The 23,288-nt window shown below is 38.0% G+C and overlaps 1 protein-coding gene across 16 annotated transcripts in view; it reads left to right on the top strand.

Moving 5' to 3' along the window:
- Window positions 1-23,288, top strand: part of ZNF385B (zinc finger protein 385B) — a 388,138-nt gene that overhangs the window by 286,061 nt on the left and 78,789 nt on the right. For 10 of the 16 annotated variants that reach the window (XM_032856028.1, XM_032856027.1, XM_032856030.1 and 7 more), the window contains one exon: window positions 16,583-16,725. The exons of 1 other annotated variant lie outside the window; for it this stretch is intronic. In XM_032856028.1, coding sequence (XP_032711919.1) covers window positions 16,583-16,725 — 143 coding nt within the window. Of the gene's footprint in view, window positions 1-621; window positions 806-4,372; window positions 4,704-13,077; window positions 13,192-16,457; window positions 16,479-16,582; window positions 16,726-23,288 lie in introns of those variants that run through there. 5 more of the 16 variants (XM_032856043.1, XM_032856032.1, XM_032856034.1 and 2 more) reach the window with 5 other exon arrangements.

Raw genomic sequence — 23,288 nt, 5'->3', positions numbered from 1 at the left:
TCCAAGCCTACACAACTGCTAATTTCACTATGATAATTCACCCGCATAACTGAAATTAGGCTTCTGGCACTGAAAAGCATAAACATCCCTCTTAATGTATCAACATCAAATTGTTACCTGCTTTAGTCTTTTTTAAATTATATGCTGTGAATCTACTTAAAACTTAAAAATGCACAGGAAAGGAAGGAAATTCTTCAGGCCTAACGGCATGCAAATAAATTATTTCAAACTAAGAGAACATAGACAAAGTTCATATTTTGAGAACATAGTCCTTTTTGAAATAAAAAGCAGTTTTAAAATAAAAATTTAGTTGCCCACCTAGAAAAGAAAAAAATAATCCCTTTAAATCTCAGTGATACCCCAAAATTCCAAATTGTTTTAACAAGTAAGTGTTTTGAGCAAATTGCATTGTCTTGTTGGAAAGGAGAGGTGGGTGGCAGATGATTTGATTTCATTTTTGCCACGACCGAGTAGTAGTTTCTGAGTAGCTGAAACTACTCAGAAAAATTACATGAAAGAAAGTAATTGTCAGTCTTTTAGGATATATTTGGTTCGGTGTCGTCAGAAGGTAGTCTGCCCTCTCCCTGGAATCAAGTTGCAAACACTATCCTCAATAGTAATTAGAGCTAAGCGGCAATTACAGGACGTATGATTTGTTCAGACGCAGTGCCCGTCGGCTGTCTCCTAGCACCACATTTCACAGAAACATCAGGTTGAAATGATGGAATTATTTATCTCTCGATGTCATACTTCGCACAGAGCTTGAATGCAGAAGTGAACGTGGACTGTAATCTTAAAAACGAAGGTAAGCATTGCTGGCTAATCAGCATTTACACCTCAGGGAACTTTTTCATGAAGTATGTGACAAAAATGTCAAACAGTTAAAATCAATTTCAGAGAAAAGTAGCAGAATTAGAGCAAATAGAATTGGCTAATTTCACAACTTCCCTGCCCAATATCATCCTGGTTTTCCTAATTTGTTTTTATTTAAATTGTAATATTGGTTCATTTTGCTAAATATAATAAAGATGTGACTGATGGCCCACATTTCCTTTATCTTTTTCCTTTTGAAGTTTGTCTCAGAATAACTAGTTGGTAAAAATGAAATTCATGTTTAATCCAAGGATTTAGAACCTTTTCTCACTTTTCTCTTTGCGAAGTATATTTAAGCTGATGATTATACCTATTTAAGAATTCACAATCAAACTGACAGAATAGTGGCTGGTAGCCTGTCACAAAATTAGGTGATGTGGGTTATTTGCACTCTTGTCACATGGTTTTTATGATAAGCATGTTTTAAGTTGTTAATGTTTCATCTAGTTTAAGTCAAAATTCAATGGCTTCAATGTTTATTTAGACCCTTGGGCATAGAAATCTCTCTGGAAACTAGGTAAATTTAGCTCTTCAAGTGGGAGTATTGTTTGTTTTGAGGATAGATGTAGTTTGTATGTATACAATAGATGATGGTGAAATTCTCATTTCTGTTTTAATGTTATCACTTTAGTTTTCCCCGCATAAAATTCCTTTTTTTTTTTTCAGTTTTGCCATTTTTAAACATGAATAAATATTACTGTTAGGAAAGAAGTTAAGAAGTCTTGGCACTAGGTAGATGTTTTTATCTCATAGTCCCCAGTAGGGTTTCAGGTGGTTCGGAAAGTAGTAAAAGAGCATCGTTGTCTTTTTGTCTACCTCACAGGTGAATCAGAAGTGTAAACACTGAGGGTTCAGTAGACTCTTGCAAAAAATGAGTAGATTAAAGCCCATGAGCCTTAATTTTTCCAAGGTGCTAGAGACACTGTGATATGAGGCTTCTTAGCAGACACTGGTGCTCAGTGTAGTTATCATAATCAGGCTCATACCTGATTCTGGAAGAAAATTTTTTTCTAGCCCTGAGCTCATTGTTGGCTTCATTCTGTTTTTGCTTTGTCATGGAATCATTTCTCCCTGAGCACCATTTTCTTCATCAGAAAAATGTGGGACGATTGATCATAAGCCATGTAACACGTTAGAAGTCTACTTAATGTGTGTTAAAGCACCTTGTGTTCCTCAACAGGAAGCTATGGTATTTGTATAACCCAGGACACTGATGATGAATTTTATAAAAATATACCACTGAGGGGTGCCTGGGTGGCTCAGTCAGTTAAGCGTCTGCCTTCTGCTCAGGTCATGATCCCAGGAGCCTGGGATCCAGCCCTGCATTGGGCTCCCTGCTCAGCGGGAAGCCTGTTTCTCCCTCTCCCCCTGCCTTGCCCCCTGCTTGTGCTCTCTCTCTCTCTGTCTAATAAATAAATATAAATCTTTATACACACACACACACCACTGAATTCTGTGGCGAATTTAAGTTCTTATCTTGCTCTACTCTGCTGTGAGTATGGCAGATATTATCATGTGAGTGTATATAATAACAGTCTTCAGTGGTTGCAACTGACATGACTACTTGAGACATAACTAGAGATGTCACCTTCATCTAATTGTTTTATCTTGTCACAGGGACAAACTTGTCCTGATATTAGTAAAATCTGTCTATTTGTCTTTTGATTTATGGAAGCAACTATTGAAAACACAATGAATGCTGTAAAAGAAGGCAAATGACAGTCTGAATACTTTCTAGTTCCTCGGCAATATTATGGAAAGAGACAGAAACAGAGACAAAGAGACAAGAGAGACAGGTCTGTATGCAGAGGTAGAAAGAGAGCAAAACAGAGACCTGAGAGAGACTAGAGGGATGAGAGAAGTAGAAAAGATAAACAGGTGAGAAGCAGGGATGGTAGAGAGACTGTGAGAGATACCAGAGACACAGAGAAAGAAGGTGTCAGAGAAAAAAAGACAGATACATAATAAGTCAATCAACGTTTGAAAATAGAGATTGTACAATTTTGGAACTTTGGGTTCTTTTTTGTATTTTCTTTAACTGGCAACATGCTTTGTCAAATTAAATACATTGAGCGCAGGTCTGATGCTTTTCCATTTGTGTCCTTTAAGGCAAAGGGAGCTTAAAAGGCTATTTGAAGTTCAGAAGAAACTAAGAGTCAAAACAAATGTTCTTCTAAAAAAAACTATTTCCATTCCTTTCTTGCCTTATAAAGCAAATCATTGACAAGGAAAATGATGAGTACTATGATTAAATTCTCTACTTTCCATGTGGCACCTTATTAAAAAATCATTATGTCTTTGACTTTTGGTGTTCACTGAGGAAGTGAGATGGAGTCATCTGAGAAGCCATAAAGAAATTCCATAGAAGAAAAACTGGTACAAAGTCAGGATAATGGTACAAAAATAAACATGATACGCAGGGACAGGGGCGATCATTTATGATGAATCACTTCCGATGCAGAAAATCCTTGGGCATTCTCCGGAGGGCCTTATCTGATGCTGTTTCGCATATCACTCGCCCCCCACCCCCCAGAAGCTGCCTGAATGACTGAAGAAGGGAGCCTCAGTTTCTAGGATCAGGACAATGGCAAGAGTTCCAAGAAGCTGGGTCAAGGGTCACCATTCCCTTCAATACCCACTAAAGACCCTTGGGAGTGTAAGCATCCCCTAGGTCACAAGACCCCATGTTTCTCAGCATAAGGATGATATGACTGCCTCCCATTTGCCCAGCTCCTTTGAGGAGATTATATTCCTCCTTAACCAAGTTGTTCCTGCTTATATCGTTTTTGTTCTGCTCTACTTCATCCTATTTGGACAATCCTAGATCTAATCCTAGAGTTTGACAATACTATTAAAGATAAAAGGGGAAAAAATCATTTTAGGAGTGAGATGTCAGGAAATTCCAAATAAGGAATTGGTGGTAATTCTAGTCTCCTCTCTAAAAGTCAGCCAAACTTAGCTGCTCTTCCCTCCCTCCTCAAATCCCCCTCACCTTTTGCCCAAGTGAACCTCACTATCTCCCCAGTATTTACAGTCTCTGCTCACTCCATTCCTAGCACGTCCACATTAGTCACCCCATGCCAGGTTTCCACAGGGATGAAATGGCAGCTTTCATGGTGCCTGGATGCCAAATGGGAGCCATCTCTGTGGTCTCTGGATGAAAATGGCTTCTGGGCTGCTGGAGCACCAAGAGTGGCCTTGTCTATGATGGTTGCCAGTATTATCATCTACTAGAATTTGTCCTGAATTCTCTATAGTGCACTGTAATATGGAAGCCATGGAATATGTATGCAAAAAGGGAAAAGTGTATAATAGCACAGTTGTTGGTGTCCTGTTTATTACCGAACTGTGCTTTCTAGAAGCCTATTACTGTTTTTTTTTTTTTTAAACATGAGCAACAGCTTTTGAATCCCTTTGAAATGTTAGTTAATATTTAAGCTAAGGAAATGTCTTTTCTCTACTAAGGTGGGAGTAGAGAACACCAGCAGAGCAAATATTAACTCTATTTCTTTAAACTGAGCAAGCTTCTGGAGGAAAAAAATACCTTTTTAAAGGACCATTAAGTAAACCACCATTCCTTTTCCCCGGTTTGGTTCTTAAATGCAAATAGCTAAGTCACCGAATGCAAGAACTGAAATTCTCTGAAGCCAGGGTCTAAAACATTTTGTATCCTGGAGCTAGAATTTATAGCAGCAGCTGGATGTGTTGACCTCCCGAGTTGCTGTACGCAGCCTGTTCAGCCTGGCCCTTTCGGGAGCTGCAGAAGAGAGGCCTAAAGACAGACTCAGAGGCCTCCATGGTCTTGCTGCTTTGATCTGCTCCAATGGAAGGTCAGTTGCTATAGCTTGGAAAAAATGTGTCTTTTCAGATAGCATTTTTGTTTCAGTAACTGATAGTACTTCAGTATAAAAACCACCAACAAAATATATGTGTGCCTCCTGCCACGAAGCTATTTGAATTAGTTACGTTGACCTAAACAGTATGGTTGAAAGCATAGTTTTAATGGAGTTTGTTGTTCTCTTTTTTATGTCATTGGGAATACTAAAAGAATTCTGTAAAATAAGGTGTTGCAATTGATCTTCCACTGTTCTTTAAAATAGAGATGTTGGCTCTTGACTTCACTGGCTTTTCTCTTTGATTTAAATCTCTTTCTTTCATTATTCATATTAATAAAACATTAAGGGGCACCTAGGTGGCTCAGTTGGTTAAGCATCTGCCTTCCGTTCAGGTCATGATCCCAGGGCTCTGGAGTTGAGCCCTGTCAGGCTTCCTGCTCAGTGGGGACTTTGTTTCTCCTTCTCACACTCCCCTTGTGTGTATTCTCTCTCTCATTCTCTCTCACTCTCTGTCAAATAAATAAATTAAATATTTCAAAACATAATAATAAAAACAAAACGTTAAGATTAAAATCACACTGAAAAGGGAATACTCCTAAATTTCAGTCAAAACATAAAAAAAGGGGCACCTGGGTGGCTCAGTGGGTTAAGGCCTCTGCCTTTGGCTCAGGTCATGATCCCCAGGGTCCTGGGATTGAGCCCCGCATCGGGCTCTCTGCTCAGCAGGGAGCCTGCTTCCCTTCCTCTCTCTCTGCCTGCCTCTCTGCCTACTTTCGATCTCTGTCTGTCAAATAAATAAATAAAATCTAAAAAAAAAAAAAAAACATAAAAAGAAAACAGACCAAATACAAATCTATTTAAATTTTTAAAGAAGACCAAGACTTCAGTATATGATTCCTAAACATCTTTGATCGTGTAGACGTCAATATTCAAAACAATGTCTCTGGGCAATGTCTACCATCAGTCAGGCATCATGTTGGATTAAGTTCTCTTAATCATTTATCTCATGCAAAACAAAGGGTGGATTCCTCTAAAATTTTATGAACTATAATTCCTCTAGAAGTATTCAACAGTTTGAGAAACACAGTGGTTGCTTTTCCTAGAAAAGTCTGCCTTGTTTGGGAGGTTTCTAAAATAAACCATGAGTCCATGCGGCCATGAGGTCCTTCACATGCTGGAAGGGAGAGAAAAAGTTCCTCTGATACAGGCTTCAGACTCCATGAAAGCATCTTGATGCCATAGATAGGAGTCATTGGGCAAATGTAGCACAGGAGCATCTCCCTACGTCTTTTTGCCAGAAAGTTTCATCAGGCTACCGTGACCTCCCAATCCATTCTTGACCTCAGACAATTTTAGTAAAGCCCTGTCTGGAGATAATTTTGGCTTCTCTAAAGACTTAGTAATTTAGGCACTAAGCACATGACATTCCCTTTTGATAAGTCAGGTATATATTAAAAACTATTTCAAAAAATGACAAAGCACTTGTCAGAATCCTGTTTTCCCTTCTTTAGTTTTCTTCCTTGCATGGTCATGCTTAATAAAATCGGATTACAAATGGAAAAAACGATAACAAAGCAAAAATGTAATTTCAGCTGCAAAGAAGACTTGGTCCTCAAGACTTTTTTGAACCACTTACTTCTTTACTTAGATTCTGAAATTGTCAGATTTTTCAATTCTGTTTCCAAAAGGATGACCACTAAAGAAGTATGTTACGTGTTTAGTCAAACTGTATTTTGTACCACGGAGTAAAAAACAAAACAAACAACAAAAAAAAAACTTACCCTTTTTTTCAGGATTTAAACATAAGAAAGTCCGTACATAAGCAAACTATTCAGGTATAAATGAATCACCACTTGGCTGTAAGTATTCTATCGCCACACATTCAAAAAGCCATCCGTTGCGTCCTAGTGAAAGATTCATCGTTTTGTGTAAAAGCTGGCGTATCACTACTAAACCCAACAGACACTGTAAGCTTAAAATCTATCATGATGTGGCTTCTCTGCTGTTTTTTGCAGCAGCATTTCATTATTGCCCATAAACTTCAGTGTGGTGCTCAGAAGGATTTATTTTTAAATGCAACATTCTGCCAGGATGCTGCTGTTGGAGCTCTTTGGGGGAAATCCTGAGGTGCCCCAAGGGACATTCAGGAGCAGAACTGCCAATTGTGAAGATTTTATAGACTCAGAGTTCTAGATACACATTTTTCTCTTTGGCATCAGTAGATCCTGTGTCAGTCTTTTCCATCCACTTAGGAAATTCAGCAAGGAAGCATCAGCATTAAAGGGAACTTTTATTTCCTCACAAATCATTTTGAGCAAAATCAAGCTGGCAGTGGGGAAAAAACATCATATTCATCCTAAAAGTACTTGACAGTGTTTGAAGATGTTTTTCTTATTGGAAAATTTTGCTGTATTTGCCAACAATAGTTTACTAAAATTATTATCATTGAACACATTTAAAAAATTTCTGCTGGAGAAAACACACAGAAATGTGCACACAAGTGTACAGTGAATGAATGTGCATAAGCATAACAGACCTGTGTAACTGGCACCAAGATCAAGCAGAAAAATTTCCAGCACCCTCTCATGCCCCCTTTCAGTCACTTCCCATACCCTTCCTGCAAGGAGAGCCTATCCTTACAGTATACATTCGTTTTGTATGATTTTGTACTTTGTGTAAATTGGTATCATACAGCACATTCACATGCTGCTGTATTTTAGTTCTTTTTCTCAACATTACACTTGCAAGATCTATTTGTTGTAGCATCTAATTATAAATCATTTGTTCTCATTGCTGTATTCCAGAATGGGAATGTTTTATTGCATGAAGAACCAACATTATTTATTTCTACTGTTGATGGGTTAATTAGCTAATTTCTAGTTTGCGGCTGTTATAAATAGTATTGCTATAAGCATTCTACTACATATCCTTTTTGTTGGGTAAATATCTAGAGGTGGAAGTTGCGGAGTCATAGGGCATATATATGTTCAGTTTTAGTAGATATGCTAAATGGTTTTTCAAGGTAATTGTAACAACTGATAGTGATTTGAAGGGGCACATACCCCAGTGTTTATAGCAGCAGTGTCTGTAGTTGCCAGATTATGGAAAGTGTCCAGATGTCCATCGACAGATGAATGGATGAAGAAGGTGTGGTATATATATGTACATCCATATAGGTATACCATATATAGATAGGTATATCATCTAAATACACACACACACACACACACACACACACACACACAGGAATATTACTCAGCCATCAAAAAGAATGAAATCATGCCATTTGCAAGCAAAATCAGTCAGTCAGAGAAAAACAAATACCATATGATTTCATTCATGTGGACTTTAAGAAAAAAAAACAAATGAACATAGGGGAAGGGAAGGAAAAATAAAATAAGAGGAAAACAGAGAGGGAGGAAAACCATAAGAGGCTCTTAACTGTAGGGAACAAACAGAGGGTTGCTAGAGGGGAGGGGAGGTGAGTGAGAGGATGGGGTAACTGGGTGATGGGCAGTAAGGAGGCCACTTGAAGGAATGAGCACTAGGTATTGTATGCAACTGATGAATCACTGAATTCTACTTCTGAGACGAATAATACAATATATGTTATTAAATTGGATTTAAATAACATTTTTTTAGGGACGCCTGAGTGGCTCAGTGGGTTGGGCCTCTGCCTTCAGCTCGGGTCGTTATCTCGGGGTCCCGGGATCAAGTCCCACATCGGGCTCTCTGCTTAGCGGGGAGCCTCCTTCCCCTCTCTGCCTGTCTCTCTGCCTACTTGGGATCTCTCTCTCTCTGTCAAATAAATAAATAAAAATCTTTAAAAAAATGAATTAAAAAAAAAAAACCCACACAATTGTTGTAACAGTGATTGTAACAACTGACACTTGCCAGAGGAGTGATTGGTGGCCGGGGGCGGGGGGGTAGGTTAAATAGGTGACAGGGATTAAAGAGTGCACTTGTTGTGATGAGTACGAGGTGATGTATGGCAGTGTTGAATCACCGCATTGTAAACCTGAAACTAGTATTATGCTGTATACTAACTAATTGGAATTTAAATAAAAACTAAAAACAAAACAAAACAAAAAACTGGGAAAAAATAAAAGTTCTAGTTGCTCCATATCCTTATTAACAATCTCAATCTTTCCTCATAGGAGCCATTCTTATGGGTATGCAGTGATAACTCATTGCAGTTTTAACTTGCATATCCCTTTTTTTTTTTTAATTGCTAAACTGTATTACTAATGAAGCTAAGTACTGGCCATTTTAGTATATATTTTTGTGAAGTGGCTAATTTTCTCCCCATTTTTTTCCATCATGTTTTCATTTTCTTATTGATATTAAGGAGTTCTGTATTCTAGATTAAAGTTCTTTGTCAAAGTATATATTTTAATTTCCCACTCTGTGGATTGCCTTTTCATTCTTTTGATATGTTATATTCCCAAAGCTTTATTCTTTCTATTTGCCAGTTTTTTTATGATTAACATCTTTCTTTTAAAGATTTAATTATTTAAGACAGAGAGAGAGAGAATGGGGGAGGGACAGAAGAAGAAAGAAAATCTTCAGCAGACTCTACTGAATGCATTGCTGGTGGCTGGGCTCCATCTCACAACTCTGATATCGCGGCCAGAGCTGAAATCAAGAGCGAGATGCTTAACCAACTGAGCCACCCAGGCACCCTTATGATTAATATCTTTTGTTTCCTATTTAAAAAATCTTTGCTGGGCACTTGGGTGACTCAGTCAGTTGAGCATCTGTATATTGATTTTGGCTCAGGGCATGATCTCATAGGTTGTGGGATTGAGCCCCACTTAGGGCTCCGGATTCGTCAGGGAGTCAGGTTGGGATTCTGTCCCATTGCCCCCCCCACTGCCCCCACCCGCTGCTTGTGCACGCACTCTCTCTCTCTCTCAAATGAATAACTGAGTCTCAAAAAAAAAAAAAAAAAAAAAGAAGAAAAGAAAAGAAAGAAGAAATCTTTGCTTTACTCCAAGGTCATTTAGATATTCTGCTTTTCTCTTTCTTGTTTTACCTTCTAAACCACATACGCTTAAGAGTATCTTGAATCCTTAAGGTTTTGAATTTTAATACATTCAATTTTCTCCATGTTTTTTGCTTTTGCATTTCCCTCCACCATTCTCCCATATCTACCTCTCAAAATACCAACCATTCCCCAAGGCTTATCTTAAGAGATAGCTCATCTATGAAAATATTTATGAACCCAACTCCTAACCAGATGCAATTTCTTTCTTGAAACTCTTTAGCATTTTGTTGATAATTTATGATCCCTTACATATCCTGTCTTTTGCAAGTATTAATGAACTTAAGTATTTATGCCCTTCTGGGATATGGCATAGTGTGAGAGGAGTAGGAACGGTTCATAACTATAGTAACCAAAGCTTATTGAACACTTGCTAGGTGTCAGGTTCAGGATTAAGCATTTTGCATAGAAAAATCTGTTAGTACTCCTACCTGTCCTATGCTGTAGGTACTCTTATTTTCCCCAACTTATAAAAAAGAAGATAGAGGAATAAAGAAATAAAATCATTTGTCCAGGGGCGCCTGGGTGGCTCAGTGGATTAAGCCTCTGCCTTCGGCTCAGGTCATGATCTCAGGGTCCTGGGATCGAGTCCCACATTGGGCTCTCTGCTCAGATAGGAGCCTGCTTCCCCCTTGTTCTCTCTCTGCCTGCCTCTCTGCTTACTTGTGATCTCTGTCTGTCAAATAAATAAATAAAATCTTAAAAAAAAAAAATCATTTGTCCAAGAGTTACAGGATTTCTTTCTCCTTCGGTGCCCATTGTTCTCGATGATCCCACTTCCAAGAATGAAGAGGTAGATCAGACGAGTGGTGGGCAGCAAAGGAAGGTGTATTGAGCAATAGCAAAGTGATACCACAGAGCTCCTGAAAAGGGAGGGGATCTGAGATGGTTGCCATGGGATTTTCTAAGTCTAATGGATTCTATGGGCTCCTTTGCAGGCTCTTTTAATCTGATTAACCCTCTATGCGCCTGTCATCCAATCAGGTTTTTGTCATCTATCCATTATATGGGAAGGGATGGAGGGTTCCTTCCAGGGTGATGTCAAGTCCTCCTAAGGTTGGTTTCCTCTTATGGTGGGGGTCCCTTGTCCCTGCCTGCCTTTCTTCCTACTATCCTTCATCACAAATTTGCACAACAAGAAAATGGTAGACCTGAAAGTCATCAGATTACTCCTGAATTGGCATAGTTCATGTGTGTAGAACAGCATTGCCTGAAGGATATGCCAAGCATTCTAATTGTTCCAGAAGCTCTATGGAAAACAAACAAACAAACAACAACAACAACAAAGTATTGCTTCATGCTCAAGAAATGGAAAGTAGAAATTATATCTGCCTAAACATGCACAGTGCCTGTTAGTATATTATAAGCTCCAAGATGTCTTGCAAAAAAGAGCCACTTTAAACTTTGTTGAAGCCAGCATTTTCTAAATGTATTTGAGGACAGAATCTTTTTCACTTAACAACTTTACATATAACCTACTTTGTGGAATGATGGCTGGAGTTTAGAGCTAGATAACCCAGGCCCTACCACATACTAGAAGAACTCAATCTCCTTAAGATTCACCTTTCTCATCTGTAAAATGGGGATAATAATACAAACCTCACAGAATTGTATTATAATTTAATAAAATAAGGGACACAAATTACTTAGTTACACCTCACATAGAGTAAAATCTCATTAAATAGTAACAGTTCTTATCTTCTCTTAAAAAGTAAAATAAATTTTGTCTGATTCAATTTATAATGAGTATATATGGATATACATGTACAAATATGTATATATTCTTATCTGTGGGTATACTTCTATACATGCATATGTAATGTGCTTAGAGGTAGTGCCAGGCACATAGTATGAACTATAAAAATGTTATCTCTATTATTATTATTATGTGGCCTTTTCAGAAACAAAACCCTTTATCAGTCACATCTCCAACTCACATAGCCACCTGCTTGTGACACACATGGTCTCTTCATAAATTTGTTTTCCTCACATGTTAGACTGATGAAAGTAGGGAAATGATGAGTGATGGGGAGAGGAGATGCTGGGTGGTGCTGGGTGGTGATTGTGGAGGTTAAGAGGGAAAGTCACTCAGGGTAAGAGGCAACAAAGCTGGGACAGCAGTGAAAAGAGAAAACTGAGTTTGGTAGGACTTCTGAAGTGTCACTCATTTTAATTTCTTCAATGACATCTCTGGGAATTCTATAATTGGCATTGCCTTCACCTGATAGACTTTTATATGTTAAGCTTTTTATTTCAGTACACACTAGGGCAGACATACATAATATTGGCATAAGGAAAAAACCATTTCTTTCGGATATAACCTAGATTTGATCTCATTCTATAAATGCTTCTCCATACAGTTTTTCTATGACTTTGGCGTTTCCTCCTTCTAACACTGAGGTGTTTTGTCTGCTCATGTTATGATACATAGAGAAGAGCCACTAGGAAACCTCAGAGCTATCACCTAAATCTTCAAGATTATATCTCTAAAGGTCAAAGACTAAGGCAATAATTTCACGTCTCACCAAGCCCTCATATGGGGTTTTATTGTGATGGATTACAACAGAATCCATTGACATAATAAAGCACCTATTATGTTACAGAGGCAGTTGGCTGAATAATAGTTTTATGATCATAGTGGTGAGCGGTCTCTTTCATTAGTTTCATAGTTACAAGTAAATACAACTTGGATTTTACAATGAAAATGAAATTTGGGGAGAGGGTTAATTGCATTCTTATGGGAAAGTATATGAACATGTGCAATTTCCACGTGAGAGTGGTGACTGTTAGATCTTTGGGGTAGGCATGCCTGCTCGTGTGTATTTCATTTTAGGTCAGGGAGTTGATCTATATATACAGCAAGTGGTATAAACATCTGGCTCAGTCAGCTGAGCATCCCACTCGTGATTTTGGCTCAAGTTATGATCTCAGGGTCCTGGGATCGAACCCCAAGTTCTGGCTCCATGCTCAGCAGAAAGTCTGCTCTCTCTCCCTCTCTCCTCCCAACCCCTGCTTTCTCTCTGTCTTTAAATAAATAAAATCTTTAAAATTATTAAAAATCTTGATTATCAAGTAAGGGAGCTCTATTATGATTTGATTCATTAGGATATATGCAAGATTGTATCCTTTGCTTTGAAATAGAACTACATATAGGAGATGTCTTACATAATGCTGCCGGATAGTTCATACAAAGACTAAGGCTGGTCCTGTCCCATGAGCATAGCAGTGTAAAAGATACATTGTATCATGCTTTTGTGCTCATTATATTTTCAACTCTTTCTTTTCTCTCAGCAAGTTTTAAAGATATTAAGCATTTTCTTGCAGGGTACAATGTATTCTGGACAAATTTCTGCTTGTACTTCCTACCAACTTTTGGGCATCCCAAGGTGAGGAGAAATGTTTCCCAGCAGCAGGAGTAGCAGCAAAATCTGAAATAAGGTGACAGAGGCATTAAAGCTTAACCAAATTTGGGGTGAGGTGGGGAGCACTTTATCGCCATTCATGTCTCATTTGCACAAACTTCCTTTGAAGCAGTGAGTCTGGGTGAAATGACTTGAAAAAGCAGGTTTTAAAAGTGAAACAGCAAGGTTGAGGTGAGGGAATTGATGAAAGCAGTTTATATTTATTCAGGAGATCTACCAGTACTTTAAAACAATCTGTGTTTAACATGGCAAATTGTCTGTCATTAAAATGCTAATGAATGGTAAACAGCTGCTAAGTTTTTATGCTAATGAATGGTGGCAGCTAAGTAGTTCTCAAGCCGTGTCTTTATTAGCATAGATATTTGATTGGGTAAAGGGGATCATTGTGCATTCTGACCTTTGTTGATGGAGCAATCTGTTTGTCAAGTTCCATGTTGCAGTATGTTTGATTTGAGTTTGTTAGTACAAAATGAGTCTTGCCAGGCGCTCCAGTACCTTGTACTATGTGGGCTTAAAGAAAGAATTTTGCTTTTGGTCGGGGAGACCCATGATGGCAAAAGAATTTGTCCATCAGGCTGCTTTAAGTAGAATAATTTTGTATACTTTTTGGACTTTAGACTTCTGATGATTATAGTAATTGTGAGTTGTAAAAGGCCATCGGTTTAAAATAAGAATATTTTTTTTCAATTTAGCTAAGATTTCACAGGAAAGCTTTTAAAATAAAGATTTTAATCAGTGCTTCTGCAACATCGAAATACTGACATAATGTAAAATCTTGGATCTCCAAGCTCTGAAGTTAGCAATGAATGTAACATTACCTAATTAGAAGAAAAATGTGTAATTAAATACAGGGTGGTTATGTGAATGCCAGGCTGAGATCAGAGTATTTACTCTGGCATCAGAAAAAACCATTACTGTTTGATCTATACTTTCAGTTGATTCTATTTTTGCTGAGTCCTCCTCCATATTCCCTAAGGGATGGATGGGGCTGACCTAAAGACTTGCCATTACAGATAAATGTGTTAGATGCCTTTTTCCTTTTTTTCTGTTTTGAGGATCAATGTAAATGAGGCATGAGAGTCCATTAAACACTATTACTAATAATGTTCTGGAATGATTTGAAATATAATGCAGTTTATTAAGGAAATCCATTATCAAAAAATATATCATCGAAAGAGAAATCTTAATTATTCTGGAACACTGTGTGAGAACAGTGGAGGAAATTTTAATAGTTGGACCATTTTCCCATACTGTTTATTTCTCCTTGAAGCCAGTAGGAGATTTTCGGCATGTAATTATTTGTGGTCCTATATAGACATGCTGGGAAAAATTCGAACCCTCATACACTGCTTGGTACTAGAAAATGTTTCGGCCATTTTGTAAAACAGTCTGAAAATTCTCAACAGGTTAAACTATATGATTACCATACAACCCAACAGTCCCCAATTCTGCTCTTGGGTATATCCCTAAGGGAACTGAAACTATTATCTCCACACAAAACTTTATAGACAAATGTTCATAACAGCATTATCCAAAATAACAACAGCATGGTAACAACCCAAATGCCCATCAACTGACGAATGAATAAGGAAAAGTGTTTACATCTACAATGGAATATTATTCAGCCTTAAAAAGGAATGAAATTCTCATACATGCTATAACATGGATGAGCCTTGAAAGCTTTATGCCAAGTGAAAGAAGGCTGTCACGAAAGAACCCATATTGTTCGACTTTATTTATTTATTTATTTATTTATTTATTTATTCATTCATTTATTTTAAGGATTTTATTTATTTATTTGCCAGAAAGAGCACAAGTAGGCAGAGTGGGAGACAGAGGGAGAGGGAGAAGCAGACTCCTCACTGAGCAGGGAGCCCGATGTGGGGTTCAGTCCCAGGACCCTGGGGTCATGACCTGGGCCAAAGGCAGATGTTTAACTGACTGAGCCACCCAGGAGCCCCTCTTTGACTTCATTTAAATGAAATTTCCATAATAGGGGCACTTGCGTGACTCATTCGGTTGAGCGGCCAACTCTTGGTTTCAGCTCAGGTCATGATCTCATGGTAGTGAGATAGAGCCCTATGTCAGGCTCCACGCCTAGCCCAGAAATGCTTCAGATTCCCTCTCTCCCTCTCCCTCAGCCCCTGCCCCCTGCTCTTGCACAGACACACGCTTTCTCTCAAGTAAATAAATAAAATCTTTAAAAACAACTTAAAAAAAATGAAATGTCCATTTAGACAAACCCAGAAACAAAGTAGATTAGCGGTTGCCGGGAGCTGGGGGTGTTGAGAGGAAATAGGGAATGACTGCTAATGTGCATGGAATTTCTTTTAGGGATTGTGAAAATGCTCTAAATTGATTGTGGTAACATGCACAACTCTGTGGATATGCTAAAAACCATGGAATTGTACACTTTAAGTGGTAGAATTATCTGGTATGTGAATTATATCTCAGTAAAGTTATTACATTTAAAAAGGGGGGGGCGGGGCACACCAGAGCCTGTCTCCCAGAGGGCCACCTCTACCAGCAGCTACTTACTTCCAGTAGACGGAGACTTCAGAAGAAGAATGCTTGCTGCCAGGGGGGAGTGCTTTAACTCTCCCATACATGGGTTAGCCCAGATTCCTAAAGAGATGACAGCTAATATAATTGTTAAAAAGGGGTAATTGTTACCCTAATACAAATTTCATTAGAATTCAAGTTGGAGACAAATATTTGAGTTTCTGTCCTAACTTCGCCCTGTCCCCCAGTACCCTGCCCCACCTGGCCAGTAATCACTCCCTTTAGCAGTAATCACTCCCTCAAGCTACTCCAGCTACCCAATGTCTAGACTACTTATTTCCCGCAAAGTAAGGGCAACTTTCAGTTTGGTTTTTTTTTTTTAGAGATAAAATTGTTTGAGTCATAATTTTCTTGGGAGCAGGCAGTGACTGTGAGTCCAAGGTTTTTTCCCTTTGTAAAAACCCTATAATTATCTCTGATTTGCATAAAACATGCCTACCAGCCATTCAATAACTCTGAATAGTAAAGAGCATCTGGCTACAAGAGGCCCCTCCCCTGGGCTCTCCTATATTTTTGGCCAGTCAGAGACAATGGTTGAACAACAGGATGATCTCATTCAGCCCCACCTGCCAGCAGGATCCATGTACTACGTACCCCTGCCGGGTCTGAGCAGCCCTTGACCTTGCCATCGGGAAATATTCTGCATCACTGTCTTACATCATGAGCAAGAAGACCCTTTTTAACCGAATTTTCTCCTCCAGTGCCGTTGGCTCACTTTCAGCATAACTCCCTCGCTCTCAGGTCCTGTTTTTGCAGCTCAGCATTCCTGTTTTTTGCAGGGTAGGTTGGGGAGGGAGATGGATATGAGCAAAAGATTGAATTCCTTTTTGTTTTGTCCTTGGCAGGCAGTACATGCCACACTACTCCACTTCCTGCTCTCGTGCGCACACCTACCCTGATGATGCAGCCTTCACTGGATATCAAACCATTTATGTCTTTTCCAGTGGACAGTAGTTCTGCTGTTGGGCTCTTTCCAAATTTTAACACAGTGAGTAAATGCACTTTTCTTTTATTTGTGTCCTCCCCAATCCCTTTCATTACAGTTGTGAATAGGTAGTAGATGTAGCCTGTTTCCAAAGTGTGTAATTTTAGACCTTATTTTGGTTACGCTGATCAGCTGTATTATGGAAGACAATCCTCCCATGGGAGTTGGTCCAATCAAGAGCCTGCATATTTATTTTACAAATATTTCCCCAAGTGACTTTTCACCTTTGTCTTTGAGCAATTTTGTAGACTTCAGTGGCTTGAGAACCCATATTATATCTGGGGTGCTGTTCAAATGCTCAATTTAGAGATAGCAAGCCACACTGATTTTTTTTTTCCCTACTTCTGGAAAAAAAAAAAAAGAAACCATACGCTTTGACTACCTAAATACACTTTTATTTGGGACGTATTTTAGGTCTTATACAAACAGAATTTTTATTGGGAAGGTATTGTGGGTTATGCGAATGTGACTTTATTATTTAAAAAAAAACTCATTTTACATCTACGTATCAATTGTGCGATATTTTGGCATTCCCTTGAAAACATACAATAAATATTAGTGCTTCACCTATAATTGCCAATGTTCTTCATTCAGGTCAGCTGAAAGACATTTTGGAGGCATGCCAGGTGGAGCATGACACTTTTCACCGGTAGAATTCAGCATAAAATCAGCCCACATCCCAATGCTAAGCTTGTAGGAAAGGAAACGGTTAAACAGCTCAGGTGATTGTATGAATTATTTGTTTAGTCAATAAATGCAGTCAGTTGGGGCATGATGGTCTATAGAAGTGATACAGCATTATAGAAGCTGCCGTCATCAAGCAAAAGAATTGCGTTATCCACACCACCAGACAGTGGGCATCTGAAGCACTGCCAAATGTTCCCTTTTGCAAACTTATCCTCTGTTCGAAGTGAAACAGAAAGAGGATTTTTCCTCAAGGGCTGTAAATAGAATCTGCTGACAGGCCTTCTGTCAGGGCTTAGTGTTGCAAGGTAATTAGGGGGTGGGGGGTCAGCCAACTTTTTAAGGAGCCCTGACTTTGACTTAATGAATAAACAGTTGAATGTCTTTGTCTTTTCTGGGTTTTTCAAAGACAAGTCAAACAGAAAAATAGAAAAAAAGAAAGAAAGATAGAAAGGCATAAACAGGTGAGCAGCGTTTCTAGAGCAGCGGAGCAGCTCAGTGAGAGAAGTCATGTCCGCCCTGATCACATGACTCCATCAGGCGTGACCACCCAAAACTCATCGTGCCATTTCAGAGAACTTGAACTCAAGCATGCCTGTTTTATCCTCTACCGAAATGTGGGTGATACATTACAAACATAACTGAATTAAGTTATTCGTCTTCAAACACTTACTAGGTGTTTGTATTTTGATTAATGTGTATTTGGGAGACAGCATTTTTAGCCACAGCCGGGGTCCGGCCACTGTCAGGAAGCAGCACTGATGATGTGGGGAGGCATGAATGGCTCCTACTGCAGTTCATTGTTTTTAACACAAATAATAATACATTGATAATTATTTCAAAGATTCGAATAAAACATTAACATTCAAAGCAAAATGTGTGAGTCAGCATTACCTGCCCTTGTGTACATGTTTATTCCCTTCATTAGAGGAAAGTACCCCATATCAATCCCTCTCTCCCCCTTCTAGAAGTATGTTATGTGCATACTTAACAGGAACCTGATCACTGTTGTCTCTTTACAGCTGCGATGGGATGATCCGCACTATTCTCTAAGTTACTTTTTTCTTTTTTTTTCTAAGTTACTTTTTTCAACTATCGAGATGTCTTGTGTGTGTGTATATATATAATGTATATATATATATAGTGTATATATATATATATCTGTTTTTAAAAGCTTTAAGAAATGGAAAGAGTATCTTCATAATTTTTTTTAGGTAAAAATACAGTTTCATAATGGTTTGCTAATGTTGTATAGCTGATAGACACACTAACTGGCCTTTTTGTTTGTTTATAGCAACTATATGAAATATTTGAGAAAACCCAAAGAATAATTCTAATAAAAATTAATTTTTTTCCTTCTTGGAAGAAAATAAACTTGTAATTTTCACATGAAAATACTCTTGGTTAAGGAGAAGAATATAGCAAAGAACTACATGAAATAATCATTTTACTCTCTATATTACATTAGATTATATTATATCCAAGCCATTTGGTGAAGGGAGAACACATCTCGTAGTATACTAAAAGTTAAATCATTGCAAGTAGGACCCTCTATCATCTGGTAAATAAATGAATTTTTAGGATCATTGGGTTACCTATGATTTTGCACTGAGTTACCATTTGGATTACTCTAAACCTTTTCCTATAGACTTTTCTATCCCAGTGTCTAAATTGTCTAGTAGATTTCCTAGGACAATTTCATAAAAGTCATTGTCTACATTTTTCTAGAAAAACATTTTTATATCACTAATAATAATTATACTAGATCATTATAGATTTGTGATGTTTTATATCCCTCAAAGAACACAAGTCTTAGAACATTTTAGTAGACCGTGTCATTTCCACTGTCTAGAGGAGGAGAGAGAGTTAGTAAAGAAAGAACTGAGACTTGAATTAGAATCTCCTACCTTAGGGGGCACCTGGCTGACTCAGGCAGTTGAACATCTACTCTTGATCTCAGGTTTGTAAGTTTGAGCCCCCTCCCGTTGGGTAGAGATTACTTAAAAATAAAATCTTAAAAAAAAAAAATCTCCTAACTTTCAGTCTCATGTTCTGGGTCTTCCATGCCTTTGGTTCTTTTGGTCCATGTTACCTACCACATCACTCAGTAGGAACAAAGCTCAATGAGAAATCTTTCGTGTTCTTTTCTGGAAGCATGGTAGGCAATTTTCAGCAGAATCGTTGAGTAGAAAGAGGAAAGAATTTTTTGAATACGTAAAATGGACCTCTACAAACAGTATCTCTGAGGCAGAATATATTTTAAAAAGTTAAAATTTCTTGTTAGCAAATTTTAAAGGTATTCTCTATTCAAGAGTCCACGTATTCTTTGAAAAGCAAGGTGAATGCCATTATAATCACTTTACTCTTAACCAAGGATAATATTAGCAAATATAAGAAATAAGAAGTATTTTAATTCATAATTATTATCAGAAGACTAGAAACACTATATTCCAATACCATATCTGACAGTTTGGGAATTTGAGGTTTTGTTTTAAGTGGATTTTTAAAATACCTATAAAGTAAGAGTTTCCTCCTGTTTTTGCAGTGGAGTATGATAATGTTACATGAGAATTATAGCAAGACTGAAAAATGGGATTCTGTCATATTCCGAAATAGAATACATGCTTGTTCTGTACTAAATTGTACACAATGAAGAGATAAGCTTCACATTCTTCATTCAGTGGCTGTCTTGCCTTCTACTCCACAATTGACAGAATCTCTCTCACTGATTATATGTGAACCATAAGCATATAACTCAAGACACTGTCCAAGCAGACTTCCAAAGAGGGAAGTCTGGAGTTTAGGGAAGATGGGAGTTTGGGTCACTGAGAATTTATGTTGGGCTCTAGGTCAAAGATGGGTATCTGGAGAACGGTGATGTGAACTCTGCCCTCCAGCAATTTTATCTTACCAAGGGGCTGTTTTGAGACAATTACAGGTAAAAGACTCTGCAAACCAAAACCTAAGTTTTTAAAGATCTCAACTTTTGTATCTACAACCTAATAGGGCTTCTTCACCTGACTACCCACTAAGGCTCCCTCACTCCCACCGCAGCCGCCCACCTTCAACTCTTTGTCATTCAGAGCCCAACTTAGGTATCACCTCCCGCACATAAAGTTTTCTGTGACCTTCAAGTCTGAATCAAGTGCCAAGCCTCCGTATTTCCAAAGTACTCCCAGATTATCTCTGTGATGGCAGTTGTCACACCATAATCCCATGACCTGATTACTATATTCGCTAGAATGCCAGATCCTGGAGAGCAGGGCCTATAGCTTGTTCGTCTTCCAGGACTTCCCAGGACCTCAATAAAACCTTTCTGATGGGAAGGAGAAATGGAGGGAGGAAAGGGCCCCAATTTTTTGTTTTCAGTGTACATGCTCCGCCACCCAGCAAAGGAAATACCAACATTTCTGAGCCCTAAGCACAAGGCGATAAGCCCAGGTGTTCACTTTTTTTTGTTTTCCTGAGAACTGTCATCTTTTTTTCACCGGTGGGCAATATTTATTTACAACCTTTTATGCTGCTATAGTTCCGGCTTTCTCTGTGTGGATGGTGTGGAAGCTTTGCAACTATCTCTTACATTTCTTATCTTCGGTCCTATTCTTAAGTGCGGTTAGTTTAAAGGAAAAGTTACTCATTCCTGAATTTTATTGAAAATAAATGCACTGAAGAGTACTGGGTTTGAGGAAGAGGATAAACAAAATAAACAAACAAAAATACTCTAGTGCCCAAGAAACTTAAAAGAAATTGAATAAAAGACTGGAAAAGGCAAGATAACAAAACCCAAGAAATATCGGCAAAGTGAAAATAGTAACTAAACTTTATAGTGTTAAAGAAAAGCCAGAAAGAATGATTTTTTGTTAACCCAGTAGAGCTATTTTCACCATTTTATTTTTCACTTTATTTAAATTCACCAAATGCCTCATAGTCATCCTTTAATTACTGTACATAATGTTTTGGTAGGTACCAGATTATATACAATTGTTTCTCCTGTTAGAATTTCTCATGTCCTTTACTATGGTTCCAATCTTTATCTTCATTCAATGCAGATAATATTTGGTGTTTAACAACTGGGGTAGTACTTGGTGCTTAGTTAACTGTAAGAAGAGACAGCTTCAGAATTGAAATAAATTGCATACTTAGCAGGGTGGATAGCATCAGCTTAGTATGATAAAATAAGGCCATGGGCACCAGGGATCTCAGTCGGTTAAGTGTCTGCCTTTGGCTCAGGTCATGAGCTCAGCATCCAGAAATCAAGTCCCGCATCTGGCTCTCTACTCAGAGGGAGTCTGCTTCTCCTTCTCCCTCTGCCTGTGCTCCCCCTGCTTGTGCTCTCCTCTTTCTCTAATGATTAAATAAAATCTTTAAAAATAAAATAAAGTCCCTTTAGAAGATATATCTACATACATACTGTTATGAACAAAATATTTGTGTCCTCTTTCCCAAATTCATATTTTAGAGCCCTAACACCTGCAGATAGTACTCAGAGATGGGGTCTTTGAGAGGTATTTAGGGTTAGATGAGGTCATGAGGGTGAGGCCCTCCTATTGGGATTAGTGCACTTAGGAGAAACCACAGAGAGCTTTCTGTGTCTCCATCATGTGCAGGCATAGTGAGAACACAGCCATCTGCAAGCCAGGAAGAGAGCTCTCACCAGAATCCGATGATACTGGGACACTGATCTCAGCTGCCACGATTGTGATCAAATCTATGTCTGCTGTTGAAGCCACCCAGTCTATGGTATTTCATTACGGCAGCCCGAGCAGACTAAGACCGTTATCCAACCTATGTATTGTATGTGACAATAAGTAGGTTAAGTTTCTTTTTAACAGCCACATATGGGGAACATGCACAGATGTATTTGCGTGACCCTCTGGAGCTATAGATATGATGCAGAGTCACCTTGAGACCACAGTCACCTATCAATTTCTCTGCTAATCAGCAGGTACTTCCCATGCTTACTATTTCAGATGTCTTCCTGAGTCCTGCCTTGTTTTTGCAACTGCTCTGGGCACAATAGAAATCACTGCTGCTTTATTGTAAGAGGCTCAGCAATCTCAGTTCTGTGAAAAATAATCTGATTTTTACTACATCCCTTGAAATTAATTTTTGCTGACACATAAACAAATATGTGGAACAGAATAAAGATTATCTCTGAGTATAAAATCCGAAATCACTATATGACTCTGAATCATCCGTGACAATCTGTGAAATGATCTGTATGTCTACTATTTTTCATTCTAAACTCTTTGAGATTCTGGATTATTCATAGTTTGACAATTTCAGTGAATATTTAATATGTTTCTCGTACCAAAAATAATAATATAATTATAATATATTTATCAAGGAGGTACAAAATAAAGAAATTGAGAATCAAAATCATATTTACTTCACTATTAACTCATACCATGTGTCTCATGATATGTCACTGTAAGGAAACCGGAAGTGAGCCAAAACCTTTAACTTTTTAATCTGTCTTTAATATCTTTGCTACCTAATGAAGTTTTTATTTAAACATTTGGATACATACTTCCCTTTTACTTGATTTTTTCTTTAATTTGATTTAAATAAAATACTTTACCTCTGCTAATGTACTTAATTTACTTAATTCACTTAAGTGAATTTTTCTTATTTGAGGCTTCTTTTTTACTCTTGTAATGATTTGCTGTCATTAAGAAGTTATATATTCCTTGCTTCCTAGGATATTAATATGTCCAGCTACTTGAAATGATACACTTATCCAAAAGAAAAAAAAAAAGTAAAATAGAGATAAAATTAAAATAAAATAAAAAAGAGAATAGGGTTGAATTTTTATTTTCATGATATGCTTAAGTTATATTGAAGGATCTTATTCTTCTATGTGTCCTAAAGAAAAGTATATT

Source organism: Lontra canadensis, unplaced genomic scaffold (assembly GCF_010015895.1).
Source record: "Lontra canadensis isolate GAN:19392208 unplaced genomic scaffold, GSC_riverotter_1.0 scaffold11, whole genome shotgun sequence".
Lineage (NCBI taxonomy): Eukaryota > Metazoa > Chordata > Mammalia > Carnivora > Mustelidae > Lontra > Lontra canadensis.
The sequence above is the reverse complement of the archived record's forward strand: the minus strand, read 5'-3'. Positions and strand labels throughout refer to the sequence as shown.